Raw genomic sequence first — 27604 nt, 5'->3', positions numbered from 1 at the left:
CATCTCTGAACGCTCTCAGACCAAAGCCGACCACCTCGGGCACCAGGTACGTGATTTTGCCTGCCCGTGCCATTTTGCTGCAGTATATCTGCGTGAGGCGGTCGGCAAGTGGTTAATGCTCCGTGTGAACTATCACATATTTCAGCTTCAGAATAAGCTGATCGTTATAATTCAAATAGAAAAAATGTTTATTGCTTGTTGGCATTGAGTTTTAAGGTTAAAAACAAAGATATAGGTCGAATTGAGAAATTTTTGGGTTATACGCACACATACGGATACATTAAATTCCATGTGGAATAACGTTAATGATTTTCTGGCTTTTTCAGTATGTAACATTCTTTATCCTCATCTGCTATCTAATGGTAAATGATGGAATTACATCATTGTAAGTTTACTTTCATACTCATTTACATATCTGTAGACCTATAAATCATACACTCAATAGTATGGACCTTTTTTGAAACCTTGCTAATATATATCGTATGCCTATGATTAGATATATAACCAACATAACAACAAGATGCAGGAAAGAAATTGAAGAGTTAAGAAAATGTTGAATGAAGAAAGAAAACAAAGTAATGCTCACAATTGCACTAGACAAATGGCATTCCCCTCCCACTCAGCTCTGTATATACATCATGTCCCTATATTTTTCTTGAATTATTTGTTTGCTGCTGCCCCATAATTGCAGGAATTAATTTTGAAGCGAACCCACTAGACCACGAACCCACACAGAGGGTGGTAACTTTTCATACTCACTCTGAACAACCCAGATTTTTTTTTTCCATTCCGGCTCTATTCCTTCTCCACCATCATCTGGAGTAGAGGAAACTATATTTTCAAATAAGGTAGACTAGCAGGTCTAAATCTACCTCCGGTCTCTTTTTTTTTTTTTTTGTATACCACCTTGCCTACTCACCCCCAATTTTTAACATTTCCCCAAATAAATTATATAAGGAGCAGGTAAACTTCCTCTAAACGTTATAGCCCCAGGCATTCAATCTAACGATAGTAACATAAGAACTAATTCATAAATGGGATGTCTACTCACAAACTTCTCCACTATCTCTGAAACTTCTGTCCGTAAACACAAAAGGATTAAACATACCAGAAAAAAGATTGCAGTTTCTTAGGGAATTTCACAAACAAAAGGCTAACATTATATGCATACAGGAAACACACGTTAAATCTGACAAAATCCCCAAATTCTATGATAAAAGGTTCCCTCTATCATACCATGCCACCAACCCAGATGCTAAGTCCAAAGGAGTCACTATCTTAATATCTAAACAAACACCAATTCAGCTAACAGATTCTATGTACAATCCCATGGGGAGATTTATATTTCTTAAAGGGAGGTTAGGTGTCCACCCAATCACAATAGCTAATATGTAGTGCCCACCACCTTTAGGTGGGTGCTAGTAGGTAAGTGTTAGGTAAATTGCTAGTGCCTTACCCTGTTTGTTTAGGCCTGGTTGGTTAATTTGGTTGGGAGATTTGATAGAATAGAGGAGGGTGTGGCCACCTGCATTCTGCCCTGAAAGATTCCCTTACCTTCTAGTGAAATAGTCTGGGAAGAAGGCGGGCTGGGGACTGGGGTGCAGGCAGTTTGTATGGAGAGCCCTGAACCAATCATTAACTTGTATTGACAGGGGCAGTACTCGCATATAAACTGGGGTCACATGCTTCTAGAGGAGATGGGAGGAGTTGGATCCAGAGAAGGAGCAGAGATGTAACCAGTAACGTGAGCCTAGAGAGAAGGGGTGCCCAAGAAGGTCAAGAAACTGGCAGTCATGTTCCCCGAGCTGCAGCATTCTGCCAAGTTTGCTCCAGTCACGAGGAGGGAGGGAATGATGAGGTCACTGACTCTACTTGGGTGTCTGATAGAAGAGAGGAGGAGGAGGAGGCACATCTCCAACGAGGCAGGATGCCGTCCAGGGGGCAGCTTAAGGGCAGCCACCCTATAGCATCACACCACAGAGCTAAGCAGGTGCAGCGCGCTGCTAACTCCCCACATATTTTAAAAAGTTCTTTGGTGTAGCCCTTTTTTGACACGTGTGCAGCAGATCACACCGTTGCTGTTTGCAACATATGTCTGAAGCGTATCAAGCGTGGCCAAAACAGCAGCCGCTTGGGCACCACATGCTTGACCAGACATATGACGACCTCCCATGCAGTTCATTGGCAACAGCACTTAAAAGACCCACATCAAAGAACAAGGTGGACCTCTCTTTGCTCCTCATCAGCTGGAATCTCCAACCCCACTATACCTCCAGTCCTCTCAGAAACCTGCACTGAGAGGAATGAAGGTATAGAAATAGGTGTCCCAAGTACTTGCGGCCAATCTGCTAGCCACCAACATCAGATTTTAGCAGGCAAATTTTCCTACCCCAGTTGCTAAACCGTCGAAAGAAATTCCGTCCCAGCCATTCACATGCTCAGCATCTGAATGCTAGCTTGGCCAAATTGCTAGCACTGCAACTGCTGCCTTTTCAGCTGGTAGACTCTGCCCCCTTTCGTGAATTTGTGGAATGTGCGGTACCTCGGTGGCAGGTTCCCAAATGCCATTTTTTTTCACGGAAGGCCATTCTGGCTCTCTACCAGCATGTGGAAGGCAATGTCTTGGCCTCGTTGGACAGGGCGGTCAGCAGTAAGGTGCATATCACTGCTGACGCATGGTCCAGCAGACATGAAAAGGGATGTTGCCTTTCTTTCATGGCGCACTGGGTAACTCTGCTGGCAACTGGAAAGGATGCAGGACAGGGTGCAGTATTGTTGAAGCTTATTCCGCCACCACCCCTCCAAAATGCTAGCGGTGATTCTGCCACAGTTCTCTCCTCCACCCTCCTCTTCTTCTTCCTCTATGGCAATGGTTCTCAACTCCTGTCCTCGGGACCCACTAACAGGCCAGGTTTGCAAGATAACTGAAATACATCACAGGTGATATCATTTACTGCTCAGTGATTGCAGTATTCTAGTCTGCATCTCCCCAAGGTAATACACAAATTCTGGCCTGTTAGTGGGCCCTGAGAATCGGAGTTGAGAACCACTGCTCTATGGCCTCTTCCTCTGCAGATTTCTCCTCTGAACCAGCGGTGCTCTGTAGGCGTTCAAAGGGCTACGCAAGCACTCAGGCAAAAAGATGCCATGCGTTGCTTGAGTTTGTCTGCTTAGGGGACAGGAGTCACACTGGGGCAGAGATTCTGTCAGCTCTGCAGGGGCAGGCTCAGAGGTGGTTGACGCCATGCCAGTTTCAGCCAGGAATGTTTGTATGCGATAATGGCACCAACCTCCTCTCCGCCCTCCGACAGGAGCACTTGACCCATGTTCCCTGTTTGGCTCATGTCCTGAATTTGGTGGTGCAGCAAGTTCTTGAGCAGGTACCCTGGCTTACAGGATCTCCTGAGGCAGGCCAGGAAAGTCTGTGGTCATTTCCGCCGGTCATATAATGCCAGTGCTCGGCTGGCTGACATTCAAAGAGAATGCAACCTGCCCAAGAACCGCCTCATTTGTGACATGCCCACCAGGTGGAACTCAACATTGGCAATACTGCAGTGGCTGCACATGCAGCAGAGGGCCATCAATGAGTACCTGTGTGAGTATGGCACCAGGACAGAGTCATGGGAGCTTGGCTATTTTTTGCCACACCAGTGGCTACTGATCAAGAATGCATGCACTGTCCTGTCACCATTTTAGGAGGCCAAGAGGATGGTGAGCAGTGACAGTGCATGCATCAGTGATACTGTACCTCTTGTCTTCCTGTTGGAGCACACGTTTCGTGGAATAATGGACAGGGCACTTGAGGCAGAACAGCAGGAGGAAGAGGAGGACTTCCTTACCTCTCAAGGCCCCCTTTATGCAGATACTAGTATTCCTGCAGGCCCGCCGATCATACAGGAAGAAGAAGAGGAGGAGGAGGATTGTGTCAGCATGGAGGTGGAGGATAACACTCAGCATCAGCAGCAGTCTTTAAGGGATCATTTGCAGTCCCCAGAAACCCATGGAGTTGTACATAGCTGGGAGGAGGTGGCTGAGGATCATGTGATCCTTAGTGACCCAGAGGACTCAGGATCGAATGCCTCTGCAAACTTACGCTGCATGGCCTCCCTGATCCTGCAAAACCTGCAAAAGGACCCTAGGATTTGTGGTATAAAGGAGAGGGATCATTACTGGCTGGCAACCCTTCTTGATCCACGTTACAAGGGTAAGGTTGCAGAACTTATCCAGCCTTCGCAGAGGGAGCAGAGGATGAAACATCTTCGGGAGGCCTTGCAGAAAGGTTTGTGCAATGCGTTTCCAGAGCCTGGGAGGTTACAATTTTCTGATGCTGGACAACGTGTTGCTGAGGCTTTGTTCAGTCACAGAAAGAGCGGTGGAGAAGGTGGCCGGCTGACCGATGCCTTCAAACAATTCTTCAGTCCTCAGCGCCCAGGTCTGATTTCCAGCAACCATCGCCAGCGTCTGAATTACATGGTGCAGGAATATCTACGAGCAAGATCAGACTTTGAGACCTTTCCACCAGAACATCGACCACTGGCCAGAGCTTGCTCAATATGCAATTGAGCTACTGGCCTGCCCTGCATCCAGCGTTCTTTCTGAACGTACATTCAGTGCTGCTGGAGGCTTTGTAACCGATCACAGAGTGCGCCTGTCCACAGACTCTGTTGATCGGCTCACATTCATAAAAATGAATCAGTCTTGGATCACCAGCTACCAAGCACCTGATGCTGATGTAAGCAATTGATGTTTCTATGGATGTGGGCCCTTGAAGACTGCATATGCTGAGTGACTATCCTATTATGCTGGGTGACTATCCTATTCCTCCTCAATCATCATGATGATAGCTTCTAGGAATATTTTAGGTTCAGGGCACCACCACCACTGCCTAAGGCCCAATTTTTATGCCCCTGTTTGACTGGGGCGTGTAATTACAATTTTTGATCTAATATTTCACAGCAGGGCCTGTTCCTGCACTCAACAAAAATATCTGTGAGGCTTTACAGTGTTGTGCCACCACCACCGCCTAAGGCCCAATTTTTATGCCCCTGTTTAACAGGGGCGCATAATTACAATCTTTGATCTAATATTTCACAGCAGGGCCTGTTCCTGCGCTCAACAAATGTTTCTGTGAGGCTACAGTGTTGTGCCACCACCACAGCCTAAGGCCCAATTTGTATGCCCCTGTTTAACAGGGGCGCGTAATTACAATTTTTGATTTAATATTTCACAGCAGGGCCTGTTCCTGCGCTCAAAAAAAGTATCTGTGAGGCTTTACAGTGTTGTGCAACCACCACCACCACCACCACTGCCTAAGGCCCAATTTTTATGCCCCTGTTTAACAGGGGCGCGTAATTACAATTCTTGATATAATATTTCAAAGCAGGGCCCGTTCCAGCGCCCACCAAGAGTAACTGTGAGGGCTTACAGTGTTCTGGTACCACCAACACCTAAGGCCCAATTTTCCGCAGAGTGTATAGGGCAGGCCATATAGTATATACAGGCGGTCCCCTATTTTCAAACATTTGACTTACAAACGACTCCTACTTAGAAAAGGAGGGAGACAACAGGAAGTGAGATGAAATATACCCCTAGGAAGGGAAATTCTCTCTTGTAAGAGTTAACATGGGAAAAAGGTGTCTCCACTGATGCTTTATCACCAATCCTTGTTTCCCTAATAACCCAAAATTTTCTAAAACCAATTGTCATTGGGACAGAAAGTGAGGTGAAATCTTCTGAACAGGGGCACAGACAGCAGAACAAAAGTTACAGGGGTGTTGATAACCCTTCCCTAAAGCTTAAAAATAGATTTTTTGGCTGGAGCTACACTGACAAAATGTACCTGTTCCAAATTACAAACAGATTCAACTTAAGAACAAACCTACGGTCCCTATCTTGTTTGTAACCCGGGGACCACCTGTATACTGCTGCTGTTCAGAGTATATAGGGCCTCGGGGCCCCATGCCTTTTTTTTTATTATTTGGATGCGGGGTTCCCCTTAATATCTATACCAGACCCAAAGGGTCTGGTAATGGGCTGTGTGGGGGGCAGCAATATTACATTACAGCCGCAAGTAGTTTTAAATTACTTTTATTCCTTTAGAAATGTCATTTTGTGCAGGGACTGTTTTAAACACGGGAAAAATGCGTCACTTTACAGGCATACTATAGTCACCCCCCAGGCACGATATTTAAAGGAATATTTCACTTTTATTGTTTCACTTTAAGCATTATTAAAATCACTGCTCCCGAAAAAACGGCCGTTTTTAAAACTTTTTTTGCATTGATACCCCAAACACTTTATATGACAATAAAGCCGCGTACACACGAGCGGAATGTCCGAAAGAAAAAGCCAGGCGGAAGCTTTTCATCGTCTATTCCGATCGTGTGTAGGCCTCATCTGACTTTTTTTTCGAAAATTCTGACGGACCTAGAAATGGAACATGTTCTGAATATTTCCGACGGAACCAATTCCTATCGGGAAAACCGATTGTCTGTATGCTGTTCCAATGGACCAAAAATGACGCATGCTCTGAAGCAAGTACGAGACGGAAGCTATTTGCTACTGGCTATTGAACTTCCTTTTTCTAGTCCCCTCGTAAGTGTTGTACGTCACCGCGTTCTTGACGGTCGGACTTTGGGTTGACCGCTTGAATGGAATTCCGTCTGAGTTCTGTCGGAGAAACCTTCGGAGTTTATTCCGATGGCAAAACCGGTCGTGTGTACGCGGCATAACTTGCAAATTAGCCTTTAAAATTAGCACTTTAGATTTTTCATGTTCGAGTCCCATAGACTTTAACGGTGTTCGCGTGTTCGAACAAATTTTTTGCCTGTTCGCATGTTCTGCCGTGAACCGAACGTTCAGCTCATCCCTAGTGCAACCTTACTTTGCACCACAGTCTGACTGTTTCTGGCCTGCCCCCTTCATTATTTGGATGTACGTTCTAGCAGAAATGGAATCCTTCATAATGAGCACAGCAGGTGTGCAGAACCAGGAGCTCAGCATAGAGATGATGGGAACCCCTCTTAATGGACACACAGTAAGCCTACAGACTTGGAAACTAAGCATATGAATGGTGTGGAATCTCTTATAATGACATCACAGCCCCCATCAAAACCACCCCTCCCCTATATCAAGGTTCTAAATAGAGTCCTCTCTTACATCAGGGTCCCCCATCAGGGTCCTGCGTTGAAGACTGCGAGATGGATGTTTGGGGGGAAAAGAAGAGACCAACTGATCTAAATCCTCATTCTAATGCCGCGTACACACGGTCGGACTTTCTGGCCTACTTGGTCCGGCACACTTTCTGACGGACATTGTCCGCCAGGTGCGCCGGACTTTAAAACGGATGGACTTGCCCACACACGACTGGACTTTGCGGCGGGCTAAGTCTGCCCGTCTTTCCGACGGACTTTCGCCGGAGTTACGGCGGACTTTCAGAATGAACGGACTTGCCCACACACGGACAAGTCCGTTCATTTTGGACGTGACTCAGGTGCGACGGGACTAGAAAAGGAAGTCAATCTTGCCGCTTTTATCAGCGAGATTGACACCTTGCGAGCCCCGTCGCGGGGCATACCAGGCCCTTATGTCTGGTATGGATTATAAAGGGAAACCCCCTGCGCCGAAAAAACGGCATGGGGTCCCCCTAAAATCCATACCAAACCCCGATCCGAGCACGCAGCCCGGCCGGTCAGAAAAGGGGGTGGGGATGAGCGAGCGCCCCCCCTCCTGAACCTTACCAGGCCGCATGCCCTCAACATGGGGGGTGGGTGCTTTGGGGGAGGGGGTGCGCCCTGCGGGGCCCCCCACCCCAAAGCACCTTGTCCCCATGTTGATGAGGACAAGGGCCTCTTCCCGACAACCCTGGCCGTTGGTTGTCGGGGTCTGCGGGCGGGGGGATTATCGGAATCCGGGAGCCCCCTATAAGAGGGCCCCCAGATCCCGGCCCCCCCACCCTATGTGAATGAGTATGGGGTACATGGTACCCCTGCCCATTCACCTAGGGAAAACGTGTCAATAATAAAACACACTACAGCGGTTTTTAAAATAATTTATTAAACAGCTCCGGGGGGGATCTTCCTCCGGCTTCGGGGCTCTTCTTCCGACTTCGGGGGTCCCTCCGGTTCATCTTCTCCCGGCGTCCGGTTGGTTCTTCTCCGCTCTCTCCGGTTCCTCTTCTCCCCGTGTTCCAGTTCTTCGGCCGGCTCCTCCGCTGTCTTCAGGCAGCTCTCTTGCCAGCGGAGGTCCGGACTTCTGGACTTCTTGTCTTCTTTTCTCTTCTCCAGATGTTGACACGACGCCCTCTCCGGCTGAACTGCTCTCTGAGGGCTCCGTTGTGACTTATATAGGCGGAGACCCTGCCCCCTTACGATGTCACAGTCCCTGGGCATGCTGGGACTGTGATGTTTTAGGGGGCGTGGTCACTGGGTGATGTTGACCACGCCCCCTAAAACATTCTAAAAGTGGTGAAGAATGCACTAAATTCATATACCTGTCTAGGCCTTTTCTTGAATTAATCTCATGTTGCGCCACATTTAGCATGCACATGCATACCTCCCAACTTTTGAACTTCAGAATGAGGGACACTTGAGAGAGGAAGTGTCCCTACGCACCCTGTGGCAAACATTGGTGTGGCCAAATTATTAAGTGACGGGCTTATGGAGTGTAATTAAACAAAACTGGGGCTTGCTGCTTTGATTGCTCTGCCACAAGCAAGAGTCTCCCAGACACAAACCCCAGCACAATCATTTAACAAAAAAAGAATAAAAAGCTTCCATTACAAATGGTTTTGCACACACTGTGGAAGAGTGCGTTACACAAAGTGTGGAAAGATTCAGGAGTGCGTTTCATACAGAGTGCCAGGTTCAGGAATGCGTTATATACAGAGTGTGAGGTTCAGGAGTGCGTTACGTATAGAGTGCGGGGTTCAGGAGTGCATTACGTACAGAGTGCGAGGTTCAGGAATGCGTTATATACAGAGTGTGAGGTTCAGGAGTGCGTTATGTATAGAGTGCGAGATTCAGGAGTGCATTACGTACAGAGTGCGAGGTTCAGGAGTGCGTTGCGTACAGAGTGCAAGGTTCAGGAGTGCATTACGTACAGACTGCGAGGTTCAGGGGTACATTACATACAGACTGCGAGGTTCAGGAATGCGTTAAATACAGAGTGTAAGGTTCAGGGGTGCGTTACGTACAGAGTGTGAGGTTCAGGAATGCATTACGTACAGAGTGTGAGGTTCAGGAATGCATTACGTACAGAGTGTGAGGTTCAGGAATGCATTACGTACAGAGTGTGAGGTTCAGCAGTACGTTACGCATAGAGTGCAAGGTTCAGGATCGTGTTACGTACAGAGTGCGAGGTTCAGGAGCACGTTACATACAGAGTGTGAGGTTCAGGAACGCATTACGTACAGAGTGCGAGGTTCAGGAGTGCGTTACGCATAGAGTGCGAGGTTCAGGAGCGTGTTACGTACAGAGTGCGAGGTTCAGGAGCACGTTACATACAGAGTGTGAGGTTCAGGAGCGTGTTACGTACAGAGTGCGAGGTTCAGGAGTGCGTTACGCATACCTCCCTTCCTTGAGAGAGAAAGTGTCCCTACGCACCCTGTGGCAAAAATTGGTGTGGCCAAATTATTAAGTGACGGACTTATGGAGTGTAATTAAACAAAACTGGGGCTTGCTGCTTAGATTGCTGTGCCACAAGCAAGAGTCTCACAGACACAAACCCCAGCACAATCATTTAACAAAAAAAGAATAAAAAGCTTCCATTACAAATTGTTTTGCACACACTGTGGAAGAGTGCATTACACAAAGTGTGGAAAGATTCAGGAGTGCGTTCCATACAGAGTGCGAGGTTCAGGAATGCGTTATATACAGAGTGTGAGGTTCAGGAGTACGTTACGTATAGAGTGCGAGGTTCAGGAGTGCATTACGTACAGAGTGTGAGATTCAGGAGTGCGTTAAATACAGAGTGTGAGGTTCAGGAGTATGTTACGTACAGAGTGTAAGGTTCAGGAGTGCATTACGTATAGAGTGCGAGGTTCAGGAGTGCGTTGCGTACAGAGTGCAAGGTTCAGGAGTGCGTTACGTATAGAGTGCGAGGTTCAGGAGTGCATTACGTACAGACTGCGAGGTTCGGGAATGCGTTAAATACAGAGTGTGAGGTTCAGGGGTGCGTTATGTACAGAGTGTGAGGTTCAGGAATGCGTTACGTACAGAGTGTGAGGTTAAGGAATGCATTAAGTACAGAGTGTGAGGTTCAGGAATGCATTACGTACAGAATGTGAGGTTCAGGAATGCATTACATACAGAGTGTGAGGTTCAGGAATGCATTACGTACAGAGTGTGAGGTTCAGCAGTACGTTACGCATAGAGTGCGAGGTTCAGGATCGTGTTACGTACAGAGTGCGAGGTTCAGGAGCACGTTACATACAGAGTGTGAGGTTCAGGAACGCATTACGTACAGAGTGCGAGGTTCAGGAGTGCGTTACGCATAGAGTGCGAGGTTCAGGAGCGTGTTACGCACAGAGTGCGAGGTTCAGGAGCACGTTACATACAGAGTGTGAGGTTCAGGAGCGTGTTACGTACAGAGTGCGAGGTTCAGGAGTGCGTTACGCATACCTCCCTTCCTTGAGAGAGAAAGTGTCCCTACGCACCCTGTGGCAAAAATTGGTGTGGCCAAATTATTAAGTGACGGACTTATGGAGTGTAATTAAACAAAACTGGGGCTTGCTGCTTAGATTGCTGTGCCACAAGCAAGAGTCTCACAGACACAAACCCCAGCACAATCATTTAACAAAAAAAGAATAAAAAGCTTCCATTACAAATTGTTTTGCACACACTGTGGAAGAGTGCATTACACAAAGTGTGGAAAGATTCAGGAGTGCATTCCATACAGAGTGCGAGGTTCAGGAATGCGTTATATACAGAGTGTGAGGTTCAGGAGTACGTTACGTATAGAGTGCGAGGTTCAGGGGCGCATTACGTACAGAGTGTGAGATTCAGGAGTGCGTTAAATACAGAGTGTGAGTTTCAGGAGTATGTTACGTACAGAGTGTAAGGTTCAGGAGTGCATTACGTATAGAGTGCGAGGTTCAGGAGTGCGTTACGTACAGAGTGCAAGGTTCAGGAGTGCGTTACATATAGAGTGCGAGGTTCAGGAGTGCATTACATACAGACTGCGAGGTTCGGGAATGCGTTAAATACAGAGTGTGAGGTTCAGGGGTGCGTTATGTACAGAGTGTGAGGTTCAGGAATGCGTTACGTACAGAGTGTTAGGTTGAGGATAGCATTACGTACAGAGTGTGAGGTTCAGGAATGCATTATGTACAGAATGTGAGGTTCAGGAATGCATTACATACAGAGTGTGAGGTTCAGGAATGCATTACGTACAGATTGTGAGGTTCAGGAGCGCGTTACGTACAGAGTGCGAGGTTCAGGAGCGCGTTACGTACAGAGTGCGAGGTTCAGGAACGCATTACGTACAGAGTGTGAGGTTCAGGAACGCGTTACGTACAGAGTGTGAGGTTCAGGAGCGCATTATGTACAGAGTGTGAGGTTCAGGAGTGCATTATGTACAGAGTGTGAGGTTCAGGAGCGCGTTACGTATAGAGTGCGAGGTTCAGGAGTGCGTTATGTACAAAGTGCGAGGTTCAGGAGTGCGTTATGTACAAAGTGTGAGGTTCAGGAGTGCGTTACATACAGAGTGTGAGGTTCAGGAATGCATTACGTACAGAGTGTGAGGTTAAGGAATGCATTACGTACAGATTGTGAGGTTCAGGAATGCATTACGTACAGAGTGCGAGGTTCAGGAGTACATTACGCATAGAGTGCGAGGTTCAGGATCATGTTACGTACAGAGTGCGAGGTTCAGGAGCACGTTACATACAGAGTGTGAGGTTCAGGAATGCATTACGTACAGAGTGCGAGGTTCAGGAGTGCGTTACGCATAGAGTGCGAGGTTCAGGAGCGTGTTACGTACAGAGTGCGAGGTTCAGAAGCACGTTACATACAGAGTGTGAGGTTCAGGAGCGTGTTACGTACAGAGTGCGAGGTTCAGGAGTGCGTTACGCATACCTCCCTTCCTTGAGAGAGAAAGTGTCCCTACGCACCCTGTGGCAAAAATTGGTGTGGCCAAATTATTAAGTGACGGGCTTATGGAGTGTAATTAAACAAAACTGAGGCTTGCTGCTTTGATTGCTGTGCCACAAGCAAGAGTCTCACAGACACGTGCGGGGTTCAGGAGTGCATTACGTACAGAGTGCGAGGTTAAGGAATGCGTTATATACAGAGTGTGAGGTTCAGGAGTGCGTTACGTATAGAGTGCGAGATTCAGGAGTGCATTACGTACAGAGTGTGAGGTTCAGGAGTGCGTTGCATACAGAGTGCAAGGTTCAGGAGTGCATTACGTACAGACTGCAAAGTTCAGGGGTGCATTACGTACAGACTGCGAGGTTCAGGAATGCGTTAAATACAGAGTGTAAGGTTCAGGGGTGCGTTACGTACAGAGTGTGAGGTTCAGGAATGCATTACGTACAGAGTGTGAGGTTCAGGAATGCATTACGTACAGAGTGTGAGGTTCAGGAATGCATTACGTACAGAGTGTGAGGTTCAGGAGTACGTTACGCATAGAGTGCGAGGTTCAGGATCGTGTTACGTACAGAGTGCGAGGTTCAGGAGCACGTTACATACAGAGTGTGAGGTTCAGGAATGCATTACTTACAGAGTGCGAGGTTCAGGAGTGCGTTACGCATAGAGTGCGAGGTTCAGGAGCGTGCTACGTACACAGTGCGAGGTTCAGGAGCACGTTACATACAAAGTGTGAGGTTCAGGAGCATGTTACGTACAGAGTGCGAGGTTCAGGAGTGCGTTACGCATACCTCCCTTCCTTGAGAGAGAAAGTGTCCCTACGCACCCTGTGGCAAAAATTGGTGTGGCCAAATTATTAAGTGATGGGCTTATGGAGTGTAATTAAACAAAATTGGGGCTTGCTGCTTTGATTGCTGTGCCACAAGCAAGAGTCTCACAGACACAAACCCCAGCACAATCATTTAACAAAAAAAGAATAAAAAGCTTCCATTACAAATGGTTTTGCACACACTGTGGAAGAGTGCGTTACACAAAGTGTGGAAAGATTCAGGAGTGCGTTCCATACAGAGTGCGAGGTTCAGGAAAGCGTTATATACAGAGTGTGAGGTTCAGGAGTGCATTATGTACAGAGTGTGAGATTCAGGAGTGCGTTAAATACAGAGTGTGAGGTTCAGGAGTATGTTACGTACAGAGTGTAAGGTTCAGGAGTGCATTACGTATAGAGTGCGAGGTTCAGGAGTGTGTTACGTATAGAGTGCGAGGTTCAGGAGTGTGTTACGTATAGAGTGCGAGGTTCAGGGGTGCATTATGTACAGAGTGTGAGGTTCAGGAATGCGTTAAGTACAGAGTGTGAGGTTAAGGAATGCATTACGTACAGAGTGTGAGGTTCAGGAATGCATTACGTACAGAATGTGGGGTTCAGGAATGCATTACATACAGAGTGTGAGGTTCAGGAATGCATTACATACAGAGTGTGAGGTTCAGGAATGCATTACGTACAGAGTGTGAGGTTCAGGAGCGCCTTACGTACAGAGTGCGAGGTTCAGGAGTGCGTTACGTACAGAGTGCGAGGTTCAGGAACGCATTACGTACAGAGTGTGAGGTTCAGGAACGCGTTACGTACAGAGTGCGAGGTTCAGGAGTGCGTTATGTACAAAGTGCGAGGTTCAGGAGTGCGTTACATACAGAGTGTGAGGTTCAGGTGTGCATTTCATACAGAGTGTGAGGTTCAGGAGTGTGTTACGTACAGAGTGTGAGGTTCAGGAGTGCGTTACGTATAGCGTGCGGGGTTCAGGAGTGCATTACGTACAGAGTGCGAGGTTCAGGAATGCGTTATATACAGAGTGTGAGGTTCAGGAGTGCGTTACGTATAGAGTGCGAGATTCAGGAGTGCATTACGTACAGAGTGTGAGGTTCAGGAGTGCGTTGCGTACAGAGTGCAAGGTTCAGGAGTGCATTACGTACAGACTGCGAGGTTCAGGGGTGCATTACGTACAGACTGCGAGGTTCAGGAATGCGTTAAATACAGAGTGTAAGGTTCAGGGGTGCGTTACGTACAGAGTGTGAGGTTCAGGAATGCATTACGTACAGAGTGTGAGGTTCAGGAATGCATTACGTACAGAGTGTGAGGTTCAGGAATGCATTACGTACAGAGTGTGAGGTTCAGGAGTACGTTACGCATAGAGTGCGAGGTTCAGGATCGTGTTACGTACAGAGTGCGAGGTTCAGGAGCACGTTACATACAGAGTGTGAGGTTCAGGAATGCATTACGTACAGAGTTCGAGGTTCAGGAGTGCGTTACGCATAGAGTGTGAGGTTCAGGAGCATGTTACGTACAGAGTGCGAGGTTCAGGAGTGTGTTACGCATACCTCCCTTCCTTGAGAGAGAAAGTGTCCCTACGCACCCTGTGGCAAAAATTGGTGTGGCCAAATTATTAAGTGATGGGCTTATGGAGTGTAATTAAACAAAATTGGGGCTTGCTGCTTTGATTGCTGTGCCACAAGCAAGAGTCTCACAGACACAAACCCCAGCACAATCATTTAACAAAAAAAGAATAAAAAGCTTCCATTACAAATGGTTTTGCACACACTGTGGAAGAGTGCTTTACACAAAGTGTGGAAAGATTCAGGAGTGCGTTCCATACAGAGTGCGAGGTTCAGGAACGCGTTATATACAGAGTGTGAGGTTCAGGAGTGCGTTACGTATAGAGTGCGAGGTTCAGGAGTGCATTACGTACAGAGTGTGAGATTCAGGAGTGCGTTAAATACAGAGTGTGAGGTTCAGGAGTATGTTACGTACAGAGTGTAAGGTTCAGGAGTGCATTACGTATAGAGTGCGAGGTTCAGGAGTGCATTACGTACAGAGTGCGAGGTTCAGGAGTGCGTTACGTATAGAGTGCGAGGTTCAGGAGTGCATTACGTACAGACTGCGAGGTTCAGGAATGCGTTAAATACAGAGTGTGAGGTTCAGGGGTGCGTTATGTACAGAGTGTGAGGTTCAGGAATGCGTTACGTACAGAGTGTGAGGTTAAGGAATGCATTACGTACAGAGTGTGAGGTTCAGGAATGCATTTCGTACAGAATGTGAGGTTCAGGAATGCATTACATACAGAGTGTGAGGTTCAGGAATGCATTACGTACAGAGTGTGAGGTTCAGGAGCGCGTTACGTACAGAGAGCGAGGTTCAGGAGCGCGTTACGTACAGAGTGCGAGGTTCAGGAACGCATTACGTACAGAGTGTGAGGTTCAGGAACGCGTTACGTACAGAGTGTGAGGTTCAGGAGCGCATTATGTACAGAGTGTGAGGTTCAGGAGCGCATTATGTACAGAGTGTGAGATTCAGGAGCGCGTTACGTACAGAGTGCGAGGTTCAGGAGTGCGTTATGTACAAAGTGCGAGGTTCAGGAGTGCGTTATGTACAAAGTGCGAGGTGCAGGAGTGCGTTATGTACAAAGTGTGAGGTTCAGGAGTGCGTTACATACAGAGTGTGAGGTTCAGGAGTGCATTTCATACAGAGTGTGAGGTTCAGGAGTGTGTTACGTACAGAGTGTGAGGTTCAGGAGTGTGTTACGTACAGAGTGTGAGGTTCAGGAATGCGTTATGTACAGACTGCGAGGTTCAGGAGTGCGTTACATACACAGTGCAGAGTTCAGGAGTGTGTTACATACAGAGTGCGAGGTTCAGGAGTGCATATAGTCCCTAGTTACCCTATGCATACAGGAACTTTAATTTCCCTGTAACTCAGGATATGCTGGGAGTTGTAGTTCCTGGTCACCCTGACCACCTTGGGAGTTGTAGTCCCCCTGTCATTCAGGCCATGCTAGGGGTTGTTGTCTCCCCATCACTCAGTAAATGCTGGGAGTTGTAGTCCCCCTGTCACTCATGCCATGCTGGGAGTTGTAGTCCCCCTGTCACTCAGGCCATGCTGGCAATTGTAGTCCTCCTGTCACTCATGCCATGCTGGGAGTTGTAGTCCCCCTGTCACTCATGCCATGCTGGCAGTTGTATCCACTCACCCTCTGCAGTTCTCTCTCAATCTGCCCAGACTTGGTGACGATGGGCCGCCTCACAGCATACTCCACTGCCCGCACTTGGAGTTCATAGCCTGCAGGGTGAGGATCCGGCTCCGGCGTCCACCCTCTTCAGTCCGCCTCAGAGCACCAACCTCACCGGTCCGCTCATGTCTCTGGAAGACCACCGCTCTATGGTGGGGGGAGTCAGGAGGGGGTGCCGCTCTGTGGTGGGCGGAGTCAGGAGGAGAGATAGCGTGTCGCTCTCTAGTGGCCAGATTTAGGAGGAGAGGCCGTGTGCCGCTCTGTGGTGGGTGGAGTCATGAGGAGGGGCAGGGTGTCACTCTCTGGTGGCCCGAGGTCAGGTGGAGGAGCAGGGTTGTGCCGCTCTGTGGTGGGCGGAGTCAGGAGGAGAGACAGGTTGCCACTCTCTATTGGTCGGAGTCAGGAGGAGGGGCCGGGTGCTGCTCTGTGGTGGGTGGAGTTAGGAGGAGGGGCAGGGTGCCGCTCTCTAGTGGTCAGAGTCAGGTGGAGGGGCAGGGTTGTGCTTTGTGGTGGGCGGGGTCAGGGAGGGGCAGGGTCGCGCTCTGTTTGTGGGGTGGAGCCAGGAGGCTGAAAGCGAATATCGGCCCGCCCATCCCCGACATCAGAGGCTGAATTTGACAGCTGCACTTTCCCTCATTGCAGCCTTACCCCTGCCGGGTCGCCCACCAATCCCTGGTTTGCCCACCAATTCCTGGCTGGCCTACCAATCCCTGGCTGTGCTAGATGTAACAGCATACTGCTGCAGGCCCTGCTCTGCATGGAGTAATGCTGGACAAAGCCCCTGTACTCCGGGACCGTGGGACAAAGGTGCAAATGCGGGACAGTCCCGCCCAATCCGGGACTGTTGTGAGGTATGTGCACAGGAGACACTTTTGCAAAAATTTGTCTCAGACAGTTTTTCTGTCATTTACTACGACACGAAAGTGGCACATTTTAGGACTACCTGAATTTAGGGCACCAGTTGATGACAGAACCAAAAGTGTTGCAAATGCTTCATCAGTTCAGTGCAATACATTAACAAAAGGGATTAGGGCCAGAGAAGTGTTGAAGTACCCCATTATGTTTTTAGTGACAAACTACCTTCATCTCAGATATTTTTCTTACCTTGCTCAGGTGCGTAGATTCTTTTTTTCTTGTTGCTTGTAGTAGCTGGGAAGAAATAATCAGCAGATTATAACTGCAATATGATACTTTCAAGACATCTGCAAAATAGTGGAAGGGATGCGGATAAAGAGGCGCCAAGTCGCCAATAGTGTAGCTCAGTTTTATTCAAAATGACATAAATTTACAGTAAGAATGCACTCACAAATGTCCTGGGACATTGCGACCAAGCAGGAACACCTTTCAGGGGCCAGACCATGCCTCCTCCATCAGCCTCTGATGAAGGCTGATAAAGGAGGCGTGGTCTGGCCTCCAAAACGCATTCCTGATTGGCCACAGCATATCAGGGTTTGACATCTCCTTTGACAGCTCCAGTTTCTCCCAGCGGTAGCCGGGCTCCTGCACCTCTTCCCACAATGGCTCTGTCATTGTAGTGGCTCCAGCATGGATTGGATTCTCCTTGGTAGCCCCACACTGAGCTGTACATGCCTGCTATCTTGGACAATTGTGAGTGCATTCTTACTGTATATTCATGTCATGTTTGAATAAAACTGTGCTACACTATTAGCGGCTTGGTGCCTCTTCCTCCCCATCCCTTCCTCTGTTAGTGTTCGGGTTCCCAGCCTGCTTCAGGAGGCAGCCTTGTTTCTACTAGAGGTGTCAGCCAGAGACTGTTTTTAATTTGTCTAGTTAAACCACTGGGATGTATCCCTATTGGTGTGTGTGTGTATATCTCTAATTATCACTGATTTTACTGCATGCCAGCTTTTTTATATGTATAGGCTGGCAGTTCATGTTACATTTGTTCCTTACACACTATCCAATTTTGATTGCACTCAATTTTCTTTTGCTGGCAGCAAGTACACATGATTGTTGTGTGTTGGTTTGCAAAATAGTGTTGTCCTGAAATAACTCATACAGCTAGAAACAATAAGATACCCCAAAGCAGCAAGCTATGCACCAAATATTAAAGGTTCACTTAAAGTATTAATGCTCAGATAGTCCACATCTTATGGGGAAGCACACTTTGGTCTTTTTGCCCTAGGTTCTAATGGGCATTGCCCCACCACTTGTTTGTAATCTCTCAATTCTATGCAGTCTGGTAACATTTGGTTGTGGCAATAAATCTAGACTGGTATGTAGTATGTACCTGGCTAATTGTTAGTCTTAGACTGGCACTTGTTAATAAAAAAATACTGACACATGCTAGATTACCTTGTTCTGGTTGGTCTAGGTTTCGTTTAGGGGCTCTCTTAGCGATTGAGGTTTCTACAGTTTCTTGTGAAGTTCCTGGAATAAAACACATTTGACTTGTTTATTACTTGTTTTCTTCTTTATGGGTTTAGAACTTTGCCCACCAACAACATTTGTTACTGCTGTTGGCTTTTTTTCCTTTATATTCTATCCAAGTGGCTTTGCTGTCTTTCCTTTAAAGAACTTTACAGAGCATATGTAAAGCCAAACATCATTGTTGGTTCCCATTTTACACAGTTACCTAGAGAGAATTGCTTGAGAGATAGGAGACAAGACTAACAAAATGGGAACCAACAATAGGGGGTTCATATCAGATTTCCATGTGCTGACGGAGAGGTGAAAATGATTTTTCGCAACACTGACATATACTGTGCATGGATAAAGTGTTAGGCTCAGTGCTGCCAAAACAACAAATTTTTATTTATCAGAGGGCACCTAACTTTGGGAATATGGTTGTGAAGAAAACTTTTGATCCCCCAAAGCACAAGTTGTATTTAAAGATAAAAAACATTTTTTGTTTGTCGTAAATGTAGTAGAGCGTGTACAACAACACAAAATAATGGAACTCGTCTTTAAATCAACTGTTGAGGATAAGCAATATGAGATCTGTGAATTTATCATGTATGATACACGTTTCACAATGCCTTTGTGGCCTAATTTATGTGGGCCAAACGAAAGGCCCCCTAAAACAGCGGATTTCCGAACACATACAGAATATACTATTAAGGTACTGACAACGCAGCGTATCCTTGCATTTTAGAAAAAAAAAGCATGATAAAGATCCATCTGGCCTCCAATTTTGGGGCATAGATAGGTTGTATCCCTCCTGAAGGGGGTCTGACATTGTTAGGGACCTCGCTAGAAGGGAGACTAAATGGATTTATATATTGAAGTCCCCCAGTCCAGGGGGGCTCAATGTGTAACTGGATATCAACTGTTTCATTAAGGAGTTAACTGTCCAAGGGGTAGGGTTATTTAACGATTAGTTGCCGTGCTGTGTGGCTTGGCCCTTCATTTCTGGTCTGTTGTGGTTCCTTGTGGTTTGGTTTGGATGATTGATTGTGGATGGTGGGTATGCGGGTTCTTTTGTTGCAGTTGTGCTTGATGTGTGGTTGTTTTGGCTGTTCTTTGTGTGTTGGACTGATGTGTTGATTGTTGTTGTTTGGTGTCCCGGGTCCACCGCAGTACCATGCAGTCACTTCCGGGCTTTGATACACATACATATAAAAAAGCTGGCATGCAGTAAAATCAGTGATAATTAGAGATATACACACACGAATAGGGATACATCCCAGAGGTTAAACTAGACAAATTAAAAACAGCCTCTGGCTGACACCTCTAGTAGAAACAAGGCTGCCTCCTGAAGCAGGCTCGGAACCCGAACACTAACAGAGGAAGGGATGGGGAGGAAGAGGCACCAAGCCGCTAATAGTGTAGCACGGTTTTTGTTTGATCGGAGCGATCACCGCCGACATACACAGCCGTGTGTAGATTCAAATATGGCGCAGAGACTGCAGGGATTCGGCGGAGCCGAGATACACATACCCGAGTGTTCTCGACTTTTCTCGGCGCCGCTCACAGTCACGCCCAGTCCCGCCCTATGATGGACATAACACAGGTCCAATGGCGGAACTGGGCGTGACTGTGAGCGGCGCCGAGAAAAACCGAGAACACTCGGGTATGTGTATCTCGGCTCCGCCGAATCCCTGCAGTCTCTGCGACATATTTGAATCTACACACGGCTGTGTATGTCGGCGGTGATCGCTCCGATCAAACAAAAACTGTGCTACACTATTAGCGGCTTGGTGCCTCTTCCTCCCCATCCCTTCCTCTGTTAGTGTTCGGGTTCCCAGCCTGCTTCAGGAGGCAGCCTTGTTTCTACTAGAGGTGTCAGCCAGAGGCTGTTTTTAATTTGTCTAGTTTAACCTCTGGGATGTATCCCTATTCGTGTGTGTGTATATCTCTAATTATCACTGATTTTACTGAATGTCAGCTTTTTTATATGTATAGGCTGGTAGTTCATGTTACATTTGTTCCTTACACACTATCCAATTTTGATTGCACACAATTTTCTTTTGCTGGCAGCAAGTACAAGTGATTGTTGTGTGTTGGTTTGCAAAATAGTGTTGACCTGAAATAACTCATACAGCTAGAAACAATCAGATTACCCAAAGCAGCAAGCTATGCACCAAATATTAAAGGTTCACTTAAAGTATTAATGCTCAGATAGTCCACATCTTATGGGGAAGCACACTTTGGTCTTTTTGCCCTAGGTTCTAATGGACATTGCCCCACCACTTGTTTGTAATCTCTCTATTCTATTCAGTCTGGTAACATTTGGTTGTGGCAATAAAGCTAGACTGGTATGTAGTATGTACCTGGCTAATTGTTAGTCTTAGACTGGCACTTGTTAATAAAAAAATACTGACACATGCTAGATTACCTTGTTCTGGTTGGTCTAGGTTTCGTTTAGGGGCTCTCTTAGCGATTGAGGTTTCTACAGTTTCTTGTGAAGTTCCTGGAATAAAACACATTTGACTTGTTCATTACTTGTTTTCTTCTTTATGGGCTTAGAACTTTGCCCACCAACAACATTTGTTACTGCTGTTAGCTTTTTTTCCTTTATATTCTATCCAAGTGGCTTTGCTGTCTTTTCTTTAAAGAACTTTACAGAGCATATGTAAAGCCAAATGTCATTGTTGGTTCCCATTTTGCACAGTTACCTAGAGAGAATTGCGTGAGAGATAGGAGACAAGACTAACAAAATGGGAACCAACAATAGGGGGTTCATATCAGATTTCCATGTGCTGTCGGAGAGGTGGAAATGATTTTTCGCAACACTGACATATACTGTGCATGGATAAAGTGTTAGGCTCAGTGCTGCCAAAACAACAAATTTGTATTTATCAGAGGGCACCTAACTTTTGGAATATGGTTGTGAAGAAAATTTTTGATCCCCCCAAAGCACAAGTTGTATTTAAAGATAAAAAACATTTTTGTTTGTCGTAAATGTAGTAGAGCGTGTAAAACAACACAAAATAATGTAACTCGTCTTTAAAACAACTGTTGAGGATAAGCAATATGAGATCTGTGAATTTATCATGTATGATACACGTTTCACAATGCCCTTGTGGCCTAATTTATGTGGGCCAAACGAAAGGCCCCCTAAAACAGCGGATTTCCGAACACATACAGAATATACTATTAAGGTACCGACAACATAGCGTATCCTTGCATTTTAGGAAAAAAAAAGCATGATAAAGATCCATCTGGCCTCCAATTTTGGGGCATAGATAGGTTGTATCCCTCCTGAAGGGGGTCTGACATTGTTAGGGACCTCTCTAGAAGGGAGTCTAAATGGATTTATATATTGAAGTCCCCCAGTCCAGGGGGCTCAATGTGTAACTGGATATCAACTGTTTCATTAAGGAGTTAACTGTCCAAGGGGTAGGGTTATTTAATGATTAGTTGCCGTGCTGTGTGGCTTGGCCCTTCGTTTCTGGTCTGTTTTGGTTCCTTGTGGTTTGGTTTGGATGGTTGATTGTGGATGGTGGGAATGCGGGTTCTTTTGTTGCAGTTGTGCTTGATGTGTGGTTGTTTTGGCTGTTCTTTGTGTGTTGGACTGATGTGTTGATTGATGTTGTTTGGTGTCCCGGGTCCACCGCAGTACCATGCAGTCACTTCCGGGCTGTGATACACATGCAGTTTCGAAAGTGACGTCGGGCCCTATGTGACGCAAGTTCCAGACATGACTGGAGGCACTTTTTTCCTTTTTTGTAGAGGCCCTCGGAACGCCCTTATCTTCTTACATAAGCCAAGCATGGTAGATCACATTGTGGATTGTGTTTATATGGACATTTGGGTAAAGTGGGGGGATTTCTCTTTGGGTACAAGTAAGTCAGGGCCCGGTGCCCTTGAATTGTTATTTGGGCCAACGATTATTAATGGATGGCCATTAAATATATTTATTTTTGGTGGTACTATTTATATTTTTTGTGTTTCAAGGTTTTTATACTCCACCCATGTGGCCTACATACCGGTATATACAGTACTGGCTGATGTGATACCTACATAATATCAGGTTTTTCTATTACCCCATTTGGTAAGAGCAAACTCTCTTCATCCCTGCATTCTGAGAGTAACGCACTCCTGAACCCTGCATGCTGAGTGCAATACACTCCTGATCCCTGCATTCTGAGCACAACGCACTCCTCATCCCTGCATTCTGAGCACAGCACATGGCTTATTCCTGCATTCTGAGTGCAACACAGTCCCCATCCCTGCATTCTGAGCGCAACGCACTCATGAACCCTGCATTCTGAGCGCAACGCATTCCTGAACGCTGCTTTCTTCGCCATTGCACTCTTGAACCCTGCATTGTTAGTGCAATGCACTCCTTAACCCTGCATTCTTAGCGCAATGCACTCCTGAACCCTGCATTCTGAGCAAAACGTACTCCTGATCCCTGCATTCTGAGCGCAACACACTACTCATCCCTGCATTCTGAGCATAATACACTCCTTAACCCTACATTCTGAGCGTAACATACTCCTGATTCCTGGACTCTGAACCCACTCCTGATCGATGTATTCAGAGCTCAACACATTCTGAGTAGAACACACTGCTGAACCCTGCATTCTGAGCGCAACGCACCCCTGAACCCTGCATTCTTAGAGCAACACACTCCTGAACCCTGCATTCTGAGCGCAACACACTCCTCATCCCTGCATTCTGAGCAGAATATACTCCTTAACCCTGCATTCTGAGCGTAACAAACTCCTGAGTGCAACGCACTCCTGATCAATGCATTCTGAGCTCAACACACGTCTGATCCCTGCATTCTATGCGCTACACACTCCTTAACCCTATATTCTGAGTGTAACACACTCCTTAACCCTGCATTCTGAGCGTAACTCACTCCTAATCCCTGCATTCTGAGTGCAACACACTCCTGATCCCTGCATTTTGAGCGCAACGCACTCCTGGTCCCCGCAATGTAACGCACTCCTTAACCTTTAAGAGGTAGAGATAGTCAGCGTGGAACATATTCCAGAGGGTAATATTGGGGCATTGGTGGTAGGTTGACTAAAGCACCTAAACCCAAGGTAAGTATAGTAACAAGTCCTATTTGCAATCCCAGAGCACCCAATAAGGAGATAGTATGTGACCGGTCTAAACTACGTGGCATGTTCACCAATACCAGTCTGGCGGACAAGATGGGAGAACTAGAACTACTGTTGTATGAGGAGGATTTAGATTTTGTAGGAATTACAGAGACTTGGTTTGACAGCTCTCATGATTGGCTGGCAACCATTCAAGGGTATTCCCTATATCGCAGGGATAGAGAGGGTAAAAGAGGACGAGGGGTATGCCTATTTATGAAAAATGATGTACAAGTGAATGTGAGAGATAACATCACTAAGGGAGCAAGGGAGGAGGTGGAATCCTTATGGGTAGAGCTACAAAGGGAAGAAACTATGGGGAAAGTAATACTGGGAGTATGCTATGGGCCCCCTAACCAGAGAGAGGAGGCAGAGGTGGACCTCCTATCACAATTTAGATTAGTGGCAAGAATGGGAAGTGTCATCATACTGGGGGATTTTAATTATCCAGACATAGACTGGGTGGAAGGAACCGTACATTCATCTAAGGCTCCCCAGTTGCTAAATGTCTTGTAGGACAATTTAATGGGTCAGATGGTAAATGCACAAACAAAGCGTTACTAGACCTACTGATTACCAACAATACAGACCTGATCATGTATGTGAAAATACGGGGCAATTTCGATCACAGGTCAATTTGTTTTAGTATAAATCACACAAATAGGAAACATAAGGGGAATAGAAAGACACTGAATTTCAATAGAGCAAACTTCCCTAAACTACGATTATTGCTGGAAGATAATATTTGGGATAAAATCTTAGTAAAAAAGAACACGGAGGAAAAATGGGTATGATTTAGGAGCATATTAAATAAGCACATTAGCCAGTGTATCCCAATGGGAAATAAATTTAAGAGCTAATAAAAGTCCTGGGTGGCCTAACTCCAACATAAAAATGCATATAAAAGCAAAGGAGAAGGCTGAGGGATCATCATCAGCATTCCAACTGTGCAAAGAATGCAACAAGAAATGTAAGGGTGCAATCAGGGCATCAAAGATAGAACACAAAAGGCACATAGCGGAGGAGAGTAAAAAAAATCCCCAAAAATTCTTTAAGTACCGTATTTATCTGCGTATAACACGCGCCGGTGTATAACACGCACCCCAAGTTTAGGAGGGAAGTTTAAGGAAAAAAACTTACATTAAAATGCCCATCAATGCAGCCTTATCGTGTCCATCTGCAGCATTTTCAGTGTCAGTGCAGCCTTGCCCCAGTGTCCATTGCAGCCTTGTCAGTGCAGCTTTGCCCCAGTGTAGCCTTGTCAGTGCAGCTTTGTCAGTGCAGCTGTGCCCCAGTGCAGCCTTGTCAGTGCAGCCTTGTCAGTGCAGCTTTGTCAGTGCAGCTGTGCCCAAGTGCAGCCTTGTCAGTGCAGCCTTGTCAGTGCAGCTTTGCCCCAGTGCAGCCTTGTCAGTGCAGCTTTGCCCCAGTGCAGCCTTGTCAGTGCAGCCTTGTCAGTGCAGCTTTGCCCCAGTGCAGCCTTGTCAGTGCAGCTTTGTGCACTCGCCGCGATCGCCGCCGACATACACAGCCGTGTGTAGATTCAAATACTGCAGGGATTCGGCGGAGCCGAGATACACATACCCGAGTGTTCTCGGCTTTTCTCGGCGACGCTCACAGTCACGCCCAGTCCCGCCCTATGATGGACATAACACAGGTCCAATGGCGGGACTGGGAATGACTGTGAGCGGCACCGAGAAAAGCCGAGAACACTCGAGTTTGTGTATTTCGGCTCCGCCGAATCCCTGCAGTCTCGGCGCCATATTTGAATCTACACACGGCTGTGTATGTCGGCGGTGATCGCCGCGATCGCTCCGATCAAACAAAAACTGTGCTACACTATTAGCGGCTTGGTGCCTCTTCCTCCCCATCCCTTCCTCTGTTGGGGTTCCCAGCCTGCTTCAGGAGGCAGCCTTGTTTCTACTAGAGGTGTCAGCCAGGGACTGTTTTTAATTTGTCTAGTTTAACCTCTGGGATGTATCCCTATTCGTGTGTGTGTGTATATCTCTAATTATCACTGATTTTACTGCATGCCAGCTTTTTATATGTATAGGCTGGCAGTTTATGTTACATTTGTTCCTTACACACTATCCAATTTTGATTGCACACAATTTTCTTTTGCTGGCAGCAAGTACAAGTGATTGTTGTGTGTTGGTTTGCAAAATAGTATTGCCCTGAAATAACTCATATAGCTAGAAACAATAAGATACCCCAAAGCAGCAAGCTATGCACCAAATATTAAAGGTTCACTTAAAGTATTAATGCTCAGATAGTCCACATCTTATGGGGAAGCACACTTTGGTCTTTTTGCCCTAGGTTCTAATGGACATTGCCCCACCACTTGTTTGTAATCTCTCTATTATATTCAGTCTGGTAACATTTGGTTGTGGCAATAAATCTAGACTTGTATGTAGTATGTACCTGGCTAATTGTTAGTCTTAGACTGGCACTTGTTAATAAAAAAATACTGACACATGCTAGATTACCTTGTTCTGGTTGGTCTAGGTTTCGTTTAGGGGCTCTCTTAGCGATTGAGGTTCCTACAGTTTCTTGTGAAGTTCCTGGAATAAAACACATTTGACTTGTTCATTACTTGTTTTCTTTTTTATGGGCTTAGAACTTTGCCCACCAACAACATTTGTTACTGCTGTTAGCTTTTTTTCCTTTATATTCTATCCAAGTGGCTTTGCTGTCTTTCCTTTAAAGAACTTTACAGAGCATATGAAAAGCCAAACGTCATTGTTGGTTCCCATTTTGCACAGTTACCTAGAGAGAATTGCTTGAGAGATAGGAGACAAGACTAACAAAATGGGAACCAACAATAGGGGGTTCATATCAGATTTCCATGTGCTGACGGAGAGGTGGAAATGATTTTTCGCAACACTGACATATACTGTGCATGGATAAAGTGTTAGGCTCAGTGCTGCCAAAACAACAAATTTTTATTTATCAGAGGGCACCTAACTTTGGGAATATGGTTGTGAAGAAAATTTTTGATCCCCCAAAGCACAAGTTGTATTTAAAGATAAAAAACTTTTTTGTTTGTCGTAAATGTAGTGAAGCGTGTACAACAACACAAAATAATGTAACTCGTCTTTAAATCAACTGTTGAGGATAAGCAATATGAGATCTGTGAATTTATCATGTATGATACACGTTTCACAATGCCCTTGTGGCCTAATTTATGTGGGCCAAAGGAAAGGCCCCTAAAACAGCGGATTTCCGAACATATACAGAATATACTATTAAGGTACCGACAACAGAAAAAAAAGCATGATAAAGATCCATCTGGCCTCCAATTTTGGGGCATAGATAGGTTGTATCCCTCCTGAAGGGGGTCTGACATTGTTAGGGACCTCTCTAGAAGGGAGACTAAATGGATTTATATATTGAAGTCCCCCAGTCCAGGGGGGCTCAATGTGTAACTGGATATCAACTGTTTCATTAAGGAATTAACTGTCCAAGGGGTAGGGTTATTTAACGATTAGTTGCCGTGCTGTGTGGCTTGGCCCTTCATTTCTGGTCTGTTGTGGTTCCGTGTGGTTTGGTTTGGATGGTTGATTGTGGATGGTGGGAATGTGGGTTCTTTTGTTGCAGTTGTGCTTGATGTGTGGTTGTTTTGGCTGTTCTTTGTGTGTTGGACTGATGTGTTGATTGTTGTTGTTTGGTGTCCCGGGTCCACCGCAGTACCATGCAGTCACTTCCAGGCTGTGATACACATGTAGTTTCGAAAGTGACGTCAGGCCCTATGTGACGCAAGTTCCAGACATGACTGGAGGCACTTTTTTCCTTTTTTGTAGAGGCCCTCGGAACGCCCTTATCTTCTTACATAAGCCAAGCATGGTAGATCCCTATATCGCAGGGATAGAGAGGGTAAAAGAGGGGGAGGGGTATGCCTGTATATGAAAAATGATGTACAAGTGAATGTGAGAGATGACATCACTAAGGG

At 46.3% G+C, this 27604-nt stretch overlaps 1 protein-coding gene across 13 annotated transcripts in view; it reads right to left on the bottom strand.

Moving 5' to 3' along the window:
• Positions 1–27604, bottom strand: part of LOC141148391 (interferon-induced very large GTPase 1-like) — a 256872-nt gene that overhangs the window by 45522 nt on the left and 183746 nt on the right. For 9 of the 13 annotated variants that reach the window (XM_073635844.1, XM_073635845.1, XM_073635839.1 and 6 more), the window contains 4 exons: positions 26142–26216; positions 20940–21014; positions 18458–18532; positions 17246–17290 (listed from right to left, as the gene is read on the bottom strand). In XM_073635844.1, coding sequence (XP_073491945.1) covers positions 17246–17290; positions 18458–18532; positions 20940–21014; positions 26142–26216 — 270 coding nt within the window. The remainder of the gene's footprint in view (positions 1–17245; positions 17291–18457; positions 18533–20939; positions 21015–26141; positions 26217–27604) is intronic. The other 4 variants (XM_073635849.1, XM_073635848.1, XM_073635850.1 and 1 more) reach the window with 4 other exon arrangements.

The sequence above is a fragment of the Aquarana catesbeiana genome, linkage group LG06, assembly GCF_042186555.1.
Source record: "Aquarana catesbeiana isolate 2022-GZ linkage group LG06, ASM4218655v1, whole genome shotgun sequence".
Lineage (NCBI taxonomy): Eukaryota > Metazoa > Chordata > Amphibia > Anura > Ranidae > Aquarana > Aquarana catesbeiana.
The sequence above is the reverse complement of the archived record's forward strand: the minus strand, read 5'-3'. Positions and strand labels throughout refer to the sequence as shown.